The following is an 18,985-nucleotide window of genomic DNA, read 5'->3' on the forward strand; positions in this document are numbered from 1 at the left end:
TAGTCCTGTGTCTTGGATTATTTGCTCAGCCAGATTGAATAAGTATGGTGAGAGGATACAGCCCTGATTCACAGCCTTCCTGATTTCAAACCATGCAGTATCCACTTGGTTCTGTTCAAACATTCTTCATGAGCATAAGTAAGTGTTCTGGAATTCCCATTCTTCTCAATATTATCCATAATTTGTTATGATCCACACAGTCGAATGCCTTTGCAAGCTGTTGTTGTTGTTAGGTGCCAACAAGTCATCTCCGACTCATAGTAAACCTCATGTATAGAGAATGAAACACTGCCCAGTCCTGTGGCAGCCCCATGATCCTCATGATACTTGAACCCATCACTGCAGCCACAGTGTCAATCCATCTCGCTGAGGGCTTTCTCCTTTTTCATCGTCCCTCCACTTTACCAGGAGCTCTGGTAGCATGGTGTCTAAGGCACTTGACTGCTAACCAGAAGGCTGATGGTTCAAACCCACCAGCCACTCCTCGGAAGGAAGATGGGGCAATCTACTTCCATAGTGATACTGCCTCGGAAACCCAAGGAGGGGTTGCTATGAGTCAGGTCTGACTTGATGGCACATAACAACAACAACAACAACCACTTTACCAAGCATGATATCCTTCTCCATGGAATGGTCCCTTCTTACAACATGACCAAAGTAGGTAAAACAAAGTCTACCCTTCTTACTTCCAAGGAACATTCTGGCTGCACTTCTTCCAGGAAGGATTTGTTAGTTTTAGCAGTCCATGATACTTTCTTCACCAACACCACAACTCAAAAGCATTGACTCTTCCTCCGTCTTCCTTTTTCATTGTCCAGCTCTCACATGCATATGAGGCTATTGAAAATACCATGGCTTGTGTCAGGCACGCCTTAGCCTTCAAGGAAACATCTTTGGTCTTCACCACTTGAAAGAGGTCCTTTGCAGCAGATTTGCCCAATGCTATACAACATCTGATATCTTGACTGCTGCTTCCACTGGTGTTGATTGTAGAAGTAATATGAAGTCTTTGACAATTTCAATTTTTTCTCCACTTATCATGATGCTGCTTATTGGTCTCGTGAGTATTTTGTTTTCTTTATATTGAGATGTAATCCATATTGCAGACTGTAGTCTTCAATCTTCATCAGTAAGTGCTTCAAGTCATCCTCACTTTCAGCAAGCAAAGTTGTGTCGTCTGCATAATGTAGGTTGTTAATGAGTCTTCCTCCAATCCTGATGCCACGTTCTTCTTCAAATAGTCCAGTTTCTCGGATTATTTGTTCAGTGTACAGATTGAATAAGTATGGTGAAAGGATACAACCCTGATGCACTCCCTTCTTGATTTTAAACCATGCAGTATACCCTTGTTCTGTTTGAATGACAGCCTCCTCTTCTATGTACAGATTCCTCATGAGCACAATTAAGTTTTCTGGAATTCCCATTCTTCTCAATGTTATCCATAATTTGTTATGATCCACACAATCAAATGCTTTTGCATAGTCACTAAAATGCAAGAAAACATCTTTCTGGTGTTTTTTGCTTTGAGCCAAGATCCATCTGACATCATCAATGATGTCCCTTATTCCATGTTCTTTTCTGAATCCAGCTTGCGTTTCTGGAAGTTCTATGTCAATATACTGCTGCAACCATTTTTGAATTATCTTCAGTAAGATTTTACTTGCATATAATATTGTTTGATAATTTCCACATTCTGTGGGATCACCTTTCTTTGGAATGGGTACAAATATGGATCTTTTCCAGTCAGTTGGCCAGGTAGTTGTCTTCCAAATAGGCTGGTATAGCCAAGTGAATGCCTCTAGTGCAGCATCTGTTTGTTGAAACATCTCAATGGGTATTCTGTCAATTCCTGGAGCCTTGTTTTTCACCACTTCCTTCAGTGCAGCTTCAACTTCTTCCTTCAATACCATTGTTTCTTGATCATATGCCACCTCTTGGAATGGATGAACATCAACCAATTTTTTTTGGTACAGTGTCTCTGTGTATTCCTTCCATCTTCTTTTGATATTTCCTGCATCATTCAATATCTTGCCCATAGAATCTTTCAATATTGCAACTAAAGGCTTAAATTTCCTCTTCAGCTCTTTCAGCTTGAGAAATGCCAAGTGTGTTCTTCCCTTTTGGCTTTCCAACTTCATGTCTTTGCACATTTCATTATAATTGACTTTGTCTTCTTGAACTGCTCTTTGAAATCTCCTGTTTAGCTCTTTTATCTTGTCATTTCTTCCATTTGCTTTAGCTACTCTCCATTCAAGAGCAAGTTTCAGAGTCTTCTGACATCTATTTTGGTCTTTCCCATCTTTTAATAGCCTTTTGCTTTCTTCATGGATGATGTTCTTCATGTCATCCCACAATTCCTCTGGTTTTTGGTCATTGGTGTTCAATGCATCAAATCTATTCTTTAAATGGTCTCTAAATTCAGGAGGGATAGAATCAAGGTCATATTTTGGCTCTCATGGACTTATTTTAATTGTCTCCAACTTCTTCTTGAACTTGCAAATGACCAGTTGATGGTCTGTTCCACAATCAGCTCCTGGCCTTGCTTTGGCTGAAGATATTGAGCTTTTCCATCACCTCTTTCCATAGATGCAGTCAGTCTGACTCCTGTGTACACCATCTGGTGAAGTCCACATGTATAGCTGTGGCTTATGTTGTTGAAAAAAGGGTGCAATGAACAAGTCATCAGTCTTGCAAAATTCTGTCATGCCATCTCCAGCATTATTTCTATCTCCAAGACCAAATTTTCCAACTACCATTTATTCTTCTTTGTTTCCAACTCTTTCATTCCAGTCACCAGTGATAATCAGCACATCTTGATTGCATGTTTGGTCAAATTTCAGACTGCAGAAATTGGTAAAAATCTTCAATTTCCTCATCTTTGGCTTTGGTGGTTGGTGCATAAATGTGAATAATAGTAGTATTAACTGGCTTTCCCTGTAGGTGTACGGATATTATTCTATCACTGACAGCATTGTACTTCAGGATAGATCTTGAAACATTCTTTGTAACAATGAATGCTGCACCAGTCCTCTTCAATTCGTCATTTCTGGCATAGTAGATCATATGGTTGTCTGATTCAAAATGGCCAAAACCAATCCATTTCAGCCACTAATGCCTAGGATATCAATTTTTATGTGTTCCATTTCATTTTTGACAACTTCCAATTTTCCTAGATTCATACTTCTTACATTTCATGTTCTAGTTATCAATGGATGTTTGCAGCTATTTCTTCTCCTATTGAGTCATTGAGTCCTGCCACTTCAGCAAATGGAGGTCCTGAAAGCTCTACTTTATCCTTATCATTAAGGTAGGTTCTACTCCAACAAGGCAGCTCTTTCTCAGTCATATTCTGAGTGCCTTCCAACCCGAGGGGCTAATCTTCCAGCATTGTATTGGACAATGTTTCAGGGCTATTCATTAAATTTTCCAGTAATATATCAGTGTTTCACTACTATTCATAAGGTTTTCACTGGCCAGTTATTTGAGAAGTGGATGGCCTTTTCCTTCTTCCAAGTCTGTCTCAGTCTGGAAGATCCACCAAAACCAGTCCACCATGGACATCCCTGCTGGCACAGCCTCCAGCCTCACAGCAACACGCAAGCTACCACAGTACCACAAACCAACAGACAAGTTTGTCTCCCTTAGCTGTTCCAACCACTCTGCCCACTTACCTACCACTTCCTTAACCACTTCTCTACCTGTTCCTGCTGGCCCTGTCTGCTGCTGCTCCCTGTCAGCTTGGGGGCTCTCCCCACCCCTTACCTGTTCCAGTCATTGGCCCTTTGCATAGTCAATAAAATACAGGTTAACATCTCTCTGGTATTATTTGCTTTCTACCAAGATTCATCTGACATCAGCAATGATATCCCTCATTCCACACCCTCTTCTGAATCCAGCTTGAGTTTCTGGCATTCCCTGTCAGTGTACCACTGCAACTGTTTTTTAATTATTTTTGACAAAATTTTACTTGCATGTGATATTAATGATATTGTTTTATAATTTTGGCATTCTGTTGGATCACCTTTCTTTGGAATGGGAATATATATAAATCTCTTTCAATCAATTGGCCAGGTATCTGTCTTCCAAATTTCTTGGCATAGATGAGTGACCGCTTCCAGCATTGCATTATTTGTTGAAACATCTCGGTGGGCATTCTGTCAATTCCTGGAGCCTTGTTTGTTGCCAATTCCTTCCATGCAGCTTGGACTTCTTCTTTCAATACCATCAATTCTTGATCATATGCTACCTCCTGAAGTGGTTGAATGTTGACCAATTCTTTTTGGTACAGTGACTGCGTATTCCTTCCATCTTCTTTTGATGATTTCTACATTGTTCAATGTTTTGCCCATAGAATCCTTCAATATTGCAACTTGAGGCTTGATTTTTTTTCTTCAGTCTTTCAGCTTGAGAAATACCTAGCATATTCTTCCAGATCCTTGCACATCTCATTATAATATTTTACTTTGTCTTCTTAAGTCACCCTTTGAAAATTTCCATTCAGCTCTTTAACTTTTATCATTTCTTCTATTCACTATAGCTACTCTCTGTTCAAGGGCAAGTTTCAGAGTTTCTTCTGATATCCATTTTAGTCTTTTCTTTCTTTTCTGTCTGTTTAGTGACCATTTGCTTTCTTCATGTATGAGGTACTTGATGTCATCTACAACTTGTCTGGTTTTCAGTTATTGGTGTCAAATATGTGAAATCTTTTTTTTTTTTTTCAGATGATCTTTAAATTCAGGTAGGATATACTCAAGCTCATTCTTTGGCTCCCATGGACTTATTTTAATTTTCTTCAGCTTCAACTTAAATTTGCATATGATGGTTCATTTTACAGTCAGGCCCTGGCCTTATTCTGACTGATGATATTGAACTTCTCTATTGTCTCTTTGCACGGATGTAGTGGATTTGATTCCCAGTATTCCATCTGTTAAGGTTTATGCATATAGTCACCATTTATGCTGCTGAAAAAAAGGTATTTAGAATGAATAAGTCATTGGTCTTGCAATTTTTATTCATGCAATCCCTCCATTATTTCTATCACCAAGGCCATATTTTCCAAATACCCATGCTTCTTTGTTTCCAACTTTCACATTCCAATCAGCAGTAAATATCAATGCATTTTGATTGCATGTTTTATCAATTTCAGACTGCAGAAGTTGGTAACAATCTTCAATTTCTTCATCTTTTGCTTTAGTGGTTGCTGCATAAATTTGAATAATAGTGATATTAACTGGTCTTCCTTGTAGGCATATGGATATTATGCTATCATTGACTGCATTGTACTTCAGGATAGATCTTGAAATGTTCTTTTTGATGATGAATATGATACCATTCCTTTTCAATTTTTCATTCCTGGCATAGTAGATCATATTATTGTCCAATTCAAAGTGGCCAATACCAGTACATTCAGCTCACTAATGCCTAGGATATCGATCTTCATGTGTTCCATTTCATTTTTGACAACTTCCAATTTTCCTCAATTCATACTTCGTACATTCCACATTCCCATTATTGATGGATATTTTCAGCTATTTCTTCTCATTTTGAGTGGTGCCATTTCAGCAAACGAAGGTCCTGAAAACTTTACTCCATCTATGTCATTAAGGTTGACTCTGAGGAGTCAGCTCTTCCCCAGCTGTATTTTGAGTGCCTTCCAACCAAAGGGCCTCATCTTCTGTCACTATATCAGACCATGTTATGCTGCTATCCATAAGGCTTTCATTGGCCAATTTTTTCAGAAGCAGACCTCCATATCCTTCTTCCTAATTTGTTTTAGTCTGGAAGCTGTGCTGAACCGGTCCATGATGGGTGACCCTGCTTGTATTTTAAATACCAGTAGCATAGTTTCCAGCATCATAGCAACATGCAAGCCACCACAGTATGATAAACTGACAGGTGAGTGGTAATAGCTCATATTAGGAACTCAATACATGTTGGTTCCTTTCTGTGCTTGTCTCAGTTTCCTAGTGGTGCTGTAACATACTACCACAAGTGGGTGGTTTTAAGGAACAGGAATTTGTCTCACAGTTTGGGAGTCTAGGAGCACAAATTCAGGCTGTCACAGGGATATGTTCTGTCCGTTCTAGAAGAAGATCATTCTTGTCTCTTTCAGATTCTGGCTGACCTGGGTGTTTCTTGGCATTCCTTAGCTTATGGCTGGGTCCTCACATGACCTCTTCCCCTGTGTCTGTGTCACTTTCTGTGTCTTTTTCCCCATTTTATAAGACATTACACAGAAAAGTCTAGGTTTAGGACCTTTACTTCACTTTATACCTTACTCTGGTATGATGTCCTCAACATAAAAAAAGAAAATTCTATTTCCAAACAGGATCACATTCACAGGTACACGGATAAGAACAGCAACATATCTTTCTTGGGGGATAGAAGTCAATCTACAGCAGTACTGTTGTTGTGGAACCAAGAGAAGATCAATTATTCTGAAGGGTACAGGGGCATTCTACTGCAAAAAGCCTTTAGGAGGAATACCTGTGCTGCCTCTCCTCAAACTCAGTGACAGCATGCCCTAGAGTCAAGGAACATGCTTGTCTCTTCCAGGTGAGACCCTTATAATGGAAAGTGACATTCTGAGGCTGTCACATGGGTAAAGGGTGAGGGCAGAGGAAGAAAGGAGAGGGAAATGGATGCAGCTGGTTTGCTGAGCCTGGGTTCCTCACAGATCTCTGGGGGGATCTGTGGACTCCCCCAATAGGAGGAAGTGACGGGGGTACCTCTAGATGAACAGCTTCTCCAGAAGGCTTTTAAGTGTCTATAGTACCCTCAGCATCTGAGTCCATTCCTGAGACCTCTGGGAAATTGCAAGTTTATGGCACCTGGTCTAACACACTCCAAAGCCACTTGGAAGGACACATAGAAGGATGAGATAACCAGCAAAATTCACCAACCTTGTCTCATATAAGGACCCTTACAAAAGATTCTGAGCAAAGCAAAGCAAGTGTTAGCATTACTTCCTATCACATTTAGACCTATTTGGGGAGGAAGAGGAAGAACTTTGGTATAGGGAGGGATAGGGCATTTCAGCTCTAAACTGATTAAAGGAAAAAGAAAACAAAACGGTCCTGTATCCACTAACAACAGAATCAGCAGTTACAAATCATCCTAAAAAAAAAAAAAAAGCATGACGCCAAGACGGCTTTACTGGTGACTTCTACCAAATATTCAAGGAACAGATAATTCCTTTTGACACAACTCTTGCATTTTATGAGGCTAGCAAAAGCTTGATATCCAAAATGAGTTTATTATTGGCCTGGGTGACAGCTGGGAATGGTAAGGACATCTTAGAGTGTAAGAAAGAAAACATGCAGGCCCCTTCTATTCAGTAATGTATAAATGCAAAAATGTGAAACAAAATATTTACCAAATACAGTATTGTCAAAAAAAGATAATCTATCACAAACGAGTGGAATTAATCTCAGGAATGCAAAATGAATTTAACAGGGAAAAATTGATTAGTATAGCTTACTTCATTACAAAACAAAAGCAAAAATCTATAAATAATGACCATTTAACAAAATTCATATTCATTCTTTTGAGAACTCTTAGCAGGCTAGGAATAGAAGGAGACTTCTTTTGTCTTATAAATGGTATCTATCAAAAACCTACAATAAATAGCACACCTAGTGGTGGCGTAGTGCCTAGGGTACTTGACTGCTAACCAGATGGTTGGCAGTTCAAACCTACCAGCCACTCCTGGGAAGGAAGACTGGGCAATCTACTTCCGTAGAGATACAGCCTGGGAAACCCAAGGAGGGGTTGCTATGAGTTGGACACTCGATGTGACTCAATGGCACATAACAACAACAATGTTGAAATGCTGAAAGCATCCCACCCACTAAGGCCAGGAAGGGGAGCTCTGGTAGCGTAGTTCTAAGGCACTTGACTACTAGCCAGAAGGTTGGCAGTTCAAACCCACCAGCTACACCTCGGAAGGAAGGTTGGGCAATCTACTTCTGTAGCGATATCATCTTGGGAACTCAAGGAGGGGTCACTATGAGTCTGGTCCAACTCAATGGCACATAACAACAACAACAACAACAGGCCAGGAAGAAGGCAAAGATGTCACTCTTACCACATGTATTCACCACTGTAGTGAAAGTTTCAGCTGATGTGGTTGGCAAGAAAAATAAACAAAAGATATAAGGCTTGGAATGAAAGAAACACAATTTATTTCTGCAGATGCTAAGATTGCCTGCAGAATAATTGCTGAAGTTAGTAAAAAAAAAAAAAAAAAAAACTCACTGCCTTTGAATCAATTCTGACAGAGAGAGTTGGAAAAGTTGCTGGACACAAATCAATATATAAAAGGCATTGGCAATGACAACAATTAAGAAATTTAATTTTTCAAAAGGATAAAATTTACAACAGCAATAAAAAATATTGAGTAGTGAGTCTAATAAAAGATGTATGAGACCTTTAAGAAGAAAATAATGAAATTTCATTAAAATCTATTTCAGGAGACAGGACTAAATGAGGTGATATACCATACTTTAAGATAGGGAGACTCAACATTGTTAACATGTCAATTCTTCTGAAATTGACCTGTAGATTCATTAATGTAATTCTAATAGAAGCCTAAATGGAATTTTGAGTGGAATTTGACAAGATGATTCTAACATGTATATGAGAGAATAAATGACTAAGAATAGTCAAAATATTCCTGATAAAAGAACATAGTAGGAGGACTTGCCATGCTAGATATTGACTTATTATAAAACTTCAGTAATTAAGGCAGTGAGTTACTGGGGTAGGGATAGAAAAATAGATCAATGGAACAGAAAGACATATATATATGGAAATTTAATTTATTTCAGAGCTAGGGTCTTAATTTCCTGTGCTTGCAATAACAAACTGGGGGCTTAAGTCAACAGAAATTTATTTTCCTGCGCTCTGACAGTCAGAAGCACAAAATAAGTGTTGGCAGGGCTACACTCCCCACAGGGTCTCTGGGAGGATTCCGTTCTTCGCCTCTCTGATTTTCTGATGGCTGCTGGCATCACTCCAATCTCTACAGCCATCTTTACATTGACTCCTCTGTGTCTGTGTTTTCTCTTCTTCTGTGTTTTATAAGGACACTTGCTTTGGGAGTTCTGGTGGCTTAGTGCCTAAGGCATTTGACTGCTAACCAGAAGACTGGCAGTTCAAACCCACCAGCCACTCCTCAGAAGGAAGCTTGGGCAATCTACTTCCGTAGTGATACGCCTCAGAAACCCGAGGAGGGGTCTCTATGAGTAGGATCCAACTCAACAGTAGTGAGTTTTTGGTTGGTTTGTTATTGGATTTAGGGCCTACACGGATCATTCAGAATGATCTCATCTCAAGATCCTGAACTTAATTACATTGGCAAAGAATCTAAATAGGATCACATTCGCAGATTCACAATGTGATTAGGATGTGGATATAGTTCTTTGGGAACCATCATCCAATTCATTACAGATGACATTATAGATTAGTATGAAAAGGACAAGTCATTCCATAAATGGTGCTGGGACAAGTCGTTACCTCTCTATACAGAAAAAAATAAAATACAATTGTATCCTACCTCACAGCATACTCAAAAGTTAATTTTAGAATTAAAGACATAAAGGAAAAAGAAAAGAATTATAAAACTTTCAGACAACAATATTGGAAAATATCTTTTTGACCCCAGGCTAAATGAAGATTTCTTAAACAAGACACAGAAAGCACAGACTATAAATGATAAGATAATAAATTTGACCATATTCCTACTTCCGTAGTGATACTGCCTCGGAAACCCAAGGAGGGGTCACTATGAGTCGGGGCCGACTCAACGGCACATAACAACAACAACAAAGAGAAAGAAAAGCCAAGCTACAAACCATAAAAGATATGGCCAAATGTGTAACCATCAAAGGATTAGTATTCAGAATGCATAAAGAATTCCTACATTTCAATAAGAAAGGAGCAAACAATGCAATAGAAAATGAGCAAGAGACTCATACGGACTATCACAAAAGAACAAATACAAACAGCATATAAACAAACAAACAAACAAAAAAACTCACTGCCATAGAGTCAAATTTGACTCATAGCTATCCCCTTCAGGTTTCTGAGGCAGTAAGGCACTTGACTGCTAACCAGAAGGCTGGCGGTTCAAACCCACCAGCCACTCCTTGGAAGAAAGATGGGGCAATCTACTTCCATAGTGATACTGCCTCAGAAACCCAAGGAGGGGTCGTTATGAGTTGGGTCCGACTCGATGGCACATAACAACAACAACAAATCTCTACGGAAGTAGATTGCCCAGTCTTCCTTCTGCAAACAGCATATAAAACTATGCAAAGATATTGAAACAAATGAGTAATTAGGGAAATGAAAGTTGAAATCATGTTGAGATAGCCTTTTACACTTCTCAGACTGAAATGAGATATGTGATCTAGTAATGGTGAGGATGGGTTCAGTGGGTGCTCTATTAATAGGAGGAAACTCTTGGTCAACCACTCCGGGAAAACACTTTGCCTGAAACTGGTCAAGTTGAATATGCACATACCCCACATCCCAGCAATTTCACTCCTGGACAAATTTTACACATACATGCTGGAAGACATTCTCAAGAGTGTTCGTAGCAATACTGTCTACATTAGCTAAAAACTGGAAACAGCCCAAATACCTACTGATATTGTTGTTGTTGTTGTGTGCCATCGAGTCAGCCCTGACTCATAGCGACCCCTCCTTGGGTTTCCGAGGCAGTATCACTACGGAAGTAGGATTGCCCAACCTTCCTTCCGAGGAGTGGCTGGTGGGTTTGAACCGCCAGCCTTCTGGTTAGCAGTCAAGTGCTTTAGCCACTATGCTACCAGAGCTCCTTATGATATTAGAATGTATAAAAAAACAAAACAAAACAAAACTCACTGCAATCGAGTTGTTTCCGACTCACAGCGACCACTTCTTGGGTTTCCAAGGCAGTATCTCTACAGAAGTAGATTGCCCAATCTTCTGAGGAGTGGCTGATGGGTTTGAACCACTAGTCTTCTGGTGAGCAGTCAAAAGCCCTAGGCACTATGCCATCAGAGCTCCTAGTAGAACGTATAGATTATGTTATAGTCACTTGATGGAATACTACATAGCAGTGAAAATGAGTGAACTCCAGCTATGTGGACACCACAGAGTATGATTCTGTTTACAGATGTTTCAAAACCAGACTAAACTAAACAACACATTGTTTAGGAATGCACACATAGTTGGTAAAATGATAAGAAAATTGAGGGAATAAGTAACTAAAATCTAGCTAGAGATATATGGGGCAAGAGAGACACATGAGGATGACATTGGTAATACTCTGCTTTCTTACTTTGGTAATAGTTCATGGGCAGGGAAGGATTACCCAATAAACAAGGTACAAATGGGCTTAATTGTGTCTACTTATTAATCTTACAACCTCAGTTACTGTAAGCCAGTGCATACTGTGCTTACTGGTTCATCTGCTCCTGTCATAGGAGTTCCTGAGGATGTATATTTTAAACAATCTTTTGTGTAGTTGATATATGTCATAGTTAAACAGAATAGAAATGATAGAGAGTTTCAGCTCTTGTTACTCTAGGTGCGCTATGGCACAGCTGGAAGTGGGGGTGGGAAAAGGAGAGCTGGGTCCTCCCATCTCATCAGTAATAGTGGGGGCAGATTTGCTTAGCATTCCAGCCGGTGTAACAGACCAGCAAGAGCATGCTATGAACATGAAGTTACATGAAGTCATCTCAGAGAGGCGGCTAGCGGGACCTCTCCTTTACGGGACTGAGAATGCTCATCACTGTTATGGAGAGTGGCCAGCTACCCATGAGTTAAGCCACCAACATAATAAGCAGCATAATATTCCTTCAAACTATGTTGCTTAAAGTCAATCACACTCTAACAATTCATGCAGCATTTGTATCTGACTTCAAAGACCACTCTACAAGGTTGAATTACCTAATTTAAGATTTCAGGTGTATGTATATGACAGTCTGGTGGAAAAAGGAGAGAGTCGTGCTTAAAAAGTAATATTTGCTTGTTGGGGGAGGTCTCAGATCTCCTAAAGGAATTGTCTTGGGCATTGGTGTACCCAGAGCTGAGTGGTGGGAGCCAGAGTTCCAAGCATTGAAGGCAATCAGGGTGCCTTGTATGCAGAGAATTTTGAAAGCAATAGTAAACCGAAACTTGGTCTGCTTTTTGTTATTCCAATGATCCTGCAGCTCCAAACAATGCCAGCAGTAAAGTACTTCCTCCCGCTGGGCTGATCCTCTTCATCTCTTAGCTGGTTATGGGAATCCCTACCAAGAGACCACCAACTGTAAACATTGCCAGGGCAGGGAATGCATTTTTTGTGCATCCCCCGTGTGTCCTGGAATAACTCCTGGCACATGGTAAATACTCAAACCAAAACAAACAACAACAACAAAACACAACTAACCTGTTGCCATTGAGTCAATTCCTCAATTCCTCATGGCAACGCCGTGTGTTACAGAGTAGGACAAAGGTCCATAGGATTTTCTTGGCTGTAATCTTCATGGAAGAAGATCATCAGGGCTCTCTCCCCCAGCACTGCTGTGTGGGTTTGAACTACTGCCCAGGAAGCTTGGTCAATGCCCAGGACATATTTATTCTTCTGAATTATCAATCTCCATGCCCAGTTAAACTACTAAATCAGATATTATGGAAGGAGTGCTTGAGAACTACGTGGACCTGAGTCAGGCCCTGACTCTACTGCTAGCTCTACTGAGCCTTGGTTTCTGTAGCTATGACCCCAGAAGATCCTATAGGATTGACATCAGTCTTGAATTGATGGGCACATTAATGTATGGCCTGCCACAGAGCAAGTTCCCAACAAACATGGCCTGAGGTCCACACAGGGGATGGTTGAGGAGATAAATGAAATGAATATGACTTCACCTGGGGGAGGAAAAGCCAGCAGTGTGTTGAAGAGCAAAGCTTGGGCTCTGGGATCTCATCTGGATCTGCATCTAAATCCCAGTTTTGCCACGTACCGATTATGTAACCCTTTGAGTGAAATGTAATAGTACCTACTTGGGGTTGCTATGAGTTGGAGCTGACTAATAACATCAGCAAGGATGTGGTGATGATTAAATGAAATTCACTCCTTTACTCATCATTAATAAATATTTACTGGGTGCCTAATATGTGCCTAGAGTGACCCCTGTCTGCTCAACAAATGGTAATTGTCCTGTTGATTTGAGGGACAGGACTTGCAGATGGACACTAGCATGAAAATGGCAAATAACATTGAACAGCAGGGTTTAGTGAGCAGCGCTCTATGTCATGAATTGGTACTTGAGTCTGGAAATCCTCCTACCTGGGTTAGAACCCATTTGGGGGAGGATTAAAGGAGAATAAAAACCAGAAATTATATGGTTCAATATTTATGGATGTTCATTAAGCATCACACATGTGTTGCAGACCGAGAGGAGTAGATAGGATAATGTCCTTGCCCCTCTAGAGCTCAGAGTCTAGGAGAGAAGGCTAATATCTACACAGGTATCTCCAGTACCTTGTGTAAGGGAGGTGAGCCAGTGCTGCTGAAGGCTGGCAGAGAAGTAGACACTGATGTCTGGGGTGTCTGGGCATGTTGCCCGCAAGGAGTGACCCATGAAGTGGCTCTCAAAGGGTGACTGGAATTACTTGTCAGAGAAGATAAGAAACCACTCAGGCAGCTTCAGAAGCCCAGGATGGAGAGGTGCTCAACCAAGAGCGTGTCTATTTGAGGACTTCTCAGATTCCATTGGGCAAGTGTAACCACACAGGTGAAGGGCATCACGTGGGGGTTTCCGGTCAATGGTCTGGAGCAGAGGGGAGGGGAGGGTACTGAACCAGGCCATCCACGCCACTGGGCACTGAAGCATGGCAGAGGCTGGGGCAGGCACCAAGGGAAAAGGCTTGGAACAGTGTCCAGGGGGCCCAGACCTCAGAATTCAGGTGAGAATTGAGGCAACCATTGGCCTGAAGGACAGCCACTGGGCTTGGAGCCTGAACAAAGCACCTATGTTAGAAAAGGTCTGGGGCCAGAGTGCAGTCATTGGGAGATGTGTAGAAGAGGCGACCAAGGCATGAGTCCTGTTCTATAAATCAGGTCAACAAAGGCGGCCGGAGAAGAACTGTACTCGGACTCATACCTAGGGACTTTAGGTTCCAGAACAGCACAGGTAGCTCTTTCTTAAAGATCTCAGGTCACATGTGACCTCTACTGACTGAGGAACCTTCTTTGACCACCCTGTGTAAAGTAGTCCCACCACCCCCACTTTCTCTCTCTCTAGCCATGTTGTTTCCCTTATAGCACTCATTAGTGTTTTATTTGTACTTTTGTTCATTGTCTGTCTCTCCTAGTAGGTTGTAAACCCCAGGGAACAGAGCCCTGAGATTTCTTGGCCTTGCTGCGTGCAGCCCAGCAGCAGACCTGGCATCTGGTAGACACTCATGTGTGCTGAGTGACTCAGCAGCAGCAGGAGCGCTGAGGATCCACATGGAGTCCAAAGCCCGGGCGGAGGCAGACTTGCTTCAGTCTGAGCACAAGTGGGCTTGAGGGCGCTGTTGTCGCTCCTGCCTCAGGCAGGATTTGTTCAGAAAATGAGGTGGGCCTGGGCCACCAGGGTGACAGCAGACATCTGGGGGTCCCAGAGGTGGAGCTGGCATGACTGAGGTTAACAGTGACAGCCTGACAGTGTACCAGGTCACTGAATTGGGATGGGAATGACATAGACGAGGCCAGGAGAAGAGACGAGGGCCTGACAAAGGGTTTTAACATTGTGCTGACAGGCAGGGACCTCATTCTGTGGGCCGACGAAGCTGTTGGAAGTTCTTAAGCAAGAGAAATGATGGAATTTGATCCCTAATTCAGGGATATTCACCTGGTTGCCATGTGCAGGCTGGATCAGAGGAGGCAGGGGCAGAACTGGGGAGGCCAGTTAGAAGACTGGACCAGGTGAAGAGACTAGTGAAGTAGGGACCAGAGTTTGGAGAGGAGCAGGGCCATTAAAACCTGACAAGGGCTAGAGAGAGGCCATGGGTAGCACTTTCCTGAGGTTAAAACTAGTTCAGGTGTTTAGGGGAACTTTGGCTATTTGGACATCATGTGAATTGGAATTGAGTTGAGGGCAACTGTTTTGTTTGTTTTGTTTTGTTTTAGATGGGCTCACTATGCTAAAATAAAAATCAAGCTGTTTGCTTATTACTTGTTAGACTCGACCTAACTGGATGGTTTTAGACACACTACTTCACTTAATGTTCACAGTTGCCCTGGGAGGGAGGGTTTTGCCTCATCTGATAGTTAAGGAGACTGAGGTTCTGTTTCTTTGCCTAAAGTCACACAGCAAGTATGTGGTGGGGCCAGAAGTCAACCCTGTGCCTCTCTGAGGCTCAAGTATTCCCCCATATGGAAACTGCCCCTCAGGCTCAATTATGAGCAAGAAGCTTTTGTTGGGATATGGATGTGGCAGATCTGCTGAGGTTGAGACCGCAGAGGAAGGGCAAGTGGTGCTCTGGACTAAAGAAAGGCAGGGTCTACCAGAAGAGGCAGGGTGTAGAAGAAGGAAGGCGTTGTTGCAGGGAACTGGTGCTGCTGTACACACGTGAAGGGACACATCCCTCCCTCTCTCCGCAGGCTTGGGCTGGGCGATGACGGTCTGGATCGTTAGGCTATGTGCAAATTTTCTTAAAACAGAATGACCAAAATGCAAACCAAAGCTGAAGGACTATTTCACTTGTTCTTTATTGATCCAGCACTCTGTGTGTGCATGTTCATCTGACATGAGCATGCCAGCAGCCCTGACAGGATGCTCTGGCCCATCTTGGCCCATTTAGACCTTGGTTCTTCTGGACTCAGAGAGAAATGGGTTAGAATCAGTCTTCAGTTTAAATACCTGTAAAATGAAGACAATAATTGTTTCTGCCGCATCTGGCTAAGGTGAGCATTAGGTACAATAAGTCATTTTTAAAGGGCTAGTTAGCAGTTCAAATCCACCAGCTGCTCCTCAGAAGGAAGATGGGGCAATCTACTTCCATAAAGATTTACCACCTCAGAAACCCAATGGGAAGTCGCTTTGAGATGGAATCTGCTCATAGGGCCATAAGTTTGTTTGTTTGTTTGTTTTAGTACAGAATTTAGGTCAAATATCTCTGGGTGATGCAAACAATTAACGTGCTCAGCTAAAAAGTTGGAAGTTCGAGTCCCCCCTCAGAGGCGCCTGGAAAAAAAAGCCTGGTAATCTACTTTATAAAAACCAGCCATTAAAAACCCTACGGAGCACAGTTCTATTCTCACACACATTGGGTCACCGTGGTTCACAGTTGACTTGAAGGCGGTTTTGTTTTTCAGTGGTCATTCTAGGAATCTGTATTTTCATTTTAATGCTGAGATTAAGGCAAGCTGAACCCTCAACAGTTTGAATCCTTGGCGGTTTGAATCCTTTGTAACCCACCAAACGCTCCATGGAAGAAAAATGAGGCTGTCTGCTTGGGTAAAGATTTACAGCCTCGGAAATCCTATGAGGTAATTCTCTGCCCTAAAAGGGTCAGCTGTGGAATGGACTTGATGGCTGTTTGGATAGGTTAGAGCAGGGAAAAGCCCATCTCTGGTGCCATCTAGTGTTCATTTTGGGAATACCACCTGCACAGAGATCGGAAAAAGGTCTCTCTTGAAGCTTCTGAACCAATGAAGAATGTGTCTGACACAGGTGGGTACCCTGGATGTAGTCACCTGGATCCTGGGAGCTGCCCACTGGGCTGTGGACTCCTTGAGATGGTGATACCTAACGTGAGTCTTGCACACACCGCCTTCTCACCTAGCTCTAACCTGTATGCGATTTTAAGCTACCCTCCCCTCTTGGTACCCCACCTTCCCCAGAATAGTTTTTGAGCCAACAGTGTGCATAGAGAGCCTCTGGAAGTCACCACACCTGGGGGAGGGGGTGCAAAGCAAAAGGTTTATTTTGCAAATGAGAGAGGTAGCCCAGGATATCCAGAAAAGAGGAACCCAGGGCTGAGAGCAGGCAGACTTGTTGCACTGAGAGGCCTGCAAAGGGAAATTTGGAGAGACAGACTGTGGAGAGGTCCTGGGCCTTGGCTTTAGGGCTGGGACTCAGTTCCAGGTACAACACTGGCAAGAGGAGCTGAACACCAGGCCTGCTGGGCAGTTCTGCTGGAATAGCCTGCCCCCCACACATGTGTAGAAGCTGGACCGCTCCCGAGGGCTGGGGTAGATGCCATCAGCTTTGCCCTGGCAGAAGGTATCTTTTCCAGGGCTGGGCCCACTCTCAGGTTTAGAGGGCTGGTCTGGCTTGGGAACTTCAGGCTCTGTGGGGCCTGAAGGCACATATGGGAGACCTGTGAAGACAGTGAAGATTCATCCAAGGGACCCAAGAGAGAGGCCAAATTCACAGGCCAAGCACAGGCACCAACCATAGGCAGACAGCAGCTCCACACCACACCCTACAGGCAGAGCACAGACAGCCCAGGCAGAGAACACCCTGACAACAGCCACACCTATAGCTTGAGCACAGCTCAGCAGAAAACGCTTGGGCTACTTATATAATGGAGTCCCTGGGTGGTGTAAACAGGTAAGGATTCAGCTGCTGTCCCAAAAGTTGGAAGTTCAAGGCTACCCAGAGTCCCCTTAGAAGAAAGGCCAATGATCTACTTCTAAAAGCTTAGCCATTGCAACTCTGTAGAGCACAATTCTACTCAGGCTCACATGAGGTCACCATGAATCGGAATCAATTCAATGGCAATTGGTTTGGTACATGTGGAACAGGCAGAGAACAACCAATCAAGGGGATATACCATCAGCAAAACCCAGCCATATACTAGCAGGGGGTGTGGGAACGCCTCACACTGGTCAGGCTTTCTCCCTGAAGAGAGGAACATGCTGCTGTTCCCTGGCTGAGGGCCCCCTGGAAGAAACCCTAGTTACAACACCCTGGGCAGGCGTTGCTACAGCCCCCGCAAGAAGAAGGAAGAGTGGGTGAGAAAACAATGTTTCAACCAAGGCTTTGAACCAGTTCATTCCAGTTTGACCCCATGCTGAAAATTTGCATTTCCACCCCAGAGCTACCAAATAAGAATCTACACTTTAACAAGGTCTACAGGTGACTCTTATGTGGACATAAGAATTTGTATAATTACTTAGAGATTATAGGAATCACTTGGGGATCTTGTTCAAATGTAGATTCTGATTCAGTACACAGGATGGGGGTGCAGTGGAAAGGCTAATTCTCAGCAGAAAGTCAAACCAGAATGAACGGGTCTGAAGCCCTGGTTTGAACAGTTTGCTCAACTCCTGCAGTTGAGTTAAATTTGGGAAATCTCAGTATTGGGGCAAAGTCAGTTCCTCAGAAGGACTCTGGGCCTGTGGTTTGGGGGAGCAGCTTCATACCCCACCGACAACTCCCACTTCTGACCCTGAGCCCTTACTCACTCAGCTCCCGTCTCAGTGTCTGGATGAGTGGGTATCGACCCTGATTGCAGAAGGAGCCCACGAAGTCATCCAAGTCCAGTGTCCAAACCATGGCCCCACCCAGACCTTTCTGCTTCAGATAGCTGACCTATGGTGGCAGTGGGCGGTGGAGGGGAAGGAGTCAGTAAGTCCAGCCAGCCCAGCCCAGCACCCTGCTTCTACTTCTGCATGGGGGGAGCTTTTTTCTCCAATACTCCCAGGCCCATGAGTGGTTGAGGTTTCTAGAAACAGCCTGGGGTAGGACTGCATGGCACCAGTCACTCAGAGGTGTCCTGGCACAAGCCTGGTGCAAGGGTGAGGGTGAGGATGGAGGGGTGGGGAGTGGATGGGTGTGTGGATCTCCCTCAGTTGGAAACCTTAACATCTTAGCCTTTTCTGGGCTTAACAGCTGTGTTTGGAGTTCTGTCTGCTGGTTGTGTTGAGTTTAGTTACCACTGTTTTTGTTGTTGTTTGCTGTCGAGTCGGACCCAACTCATAGGGACCCCTTCTTGGGTTTCCGAGGCAGTATCACTA

General features: G+C 43.0%; 1 protein-coding gene across 1 annotated transcript in view; it reads right to left on the reverse strand.

The window, feature by feature from the left end:
• Positions 1-17,098: 17,098 nt before the first annotated feature.
• Positions 17,099-18,985, reverse strand: part of CHIT1 (chitinase 1) — a 15,351-nt gene continuing 13,464 nt past the window's right edge. Inside the window, exons 10-11 of the mRNA XM_007941157.1 lie at positions 18,434-18,560; positions 17,099-17,343 (exon numbers count right to left, since the gene is read on the reverse strand). Of these exons, the coding sequence (XP_007939348.1) occupies positions 17,099-17,343; positions 18,434-18,560 (372 nt within the window). The remainder of the gene's footprint in view (positions 17,344-18,433; positions 18,561-18,985) is intronic.

This window comes from Orycteropus afer, unplaced genomic scaffold, assembly GCF_000298275.1.
Source record: "Orycteropus afer afer isolate SDZICR_OR568_19922 unplaced genomic scaffold, OryAfe1.0 scaffold00075, whole genome shotgun sequence".
NCBI lineage: Eukaryota > Metazoa > Chordata > Mammalia > Tubulidentata > Orycteropodidae > Orycteropus > Orycteropus afer.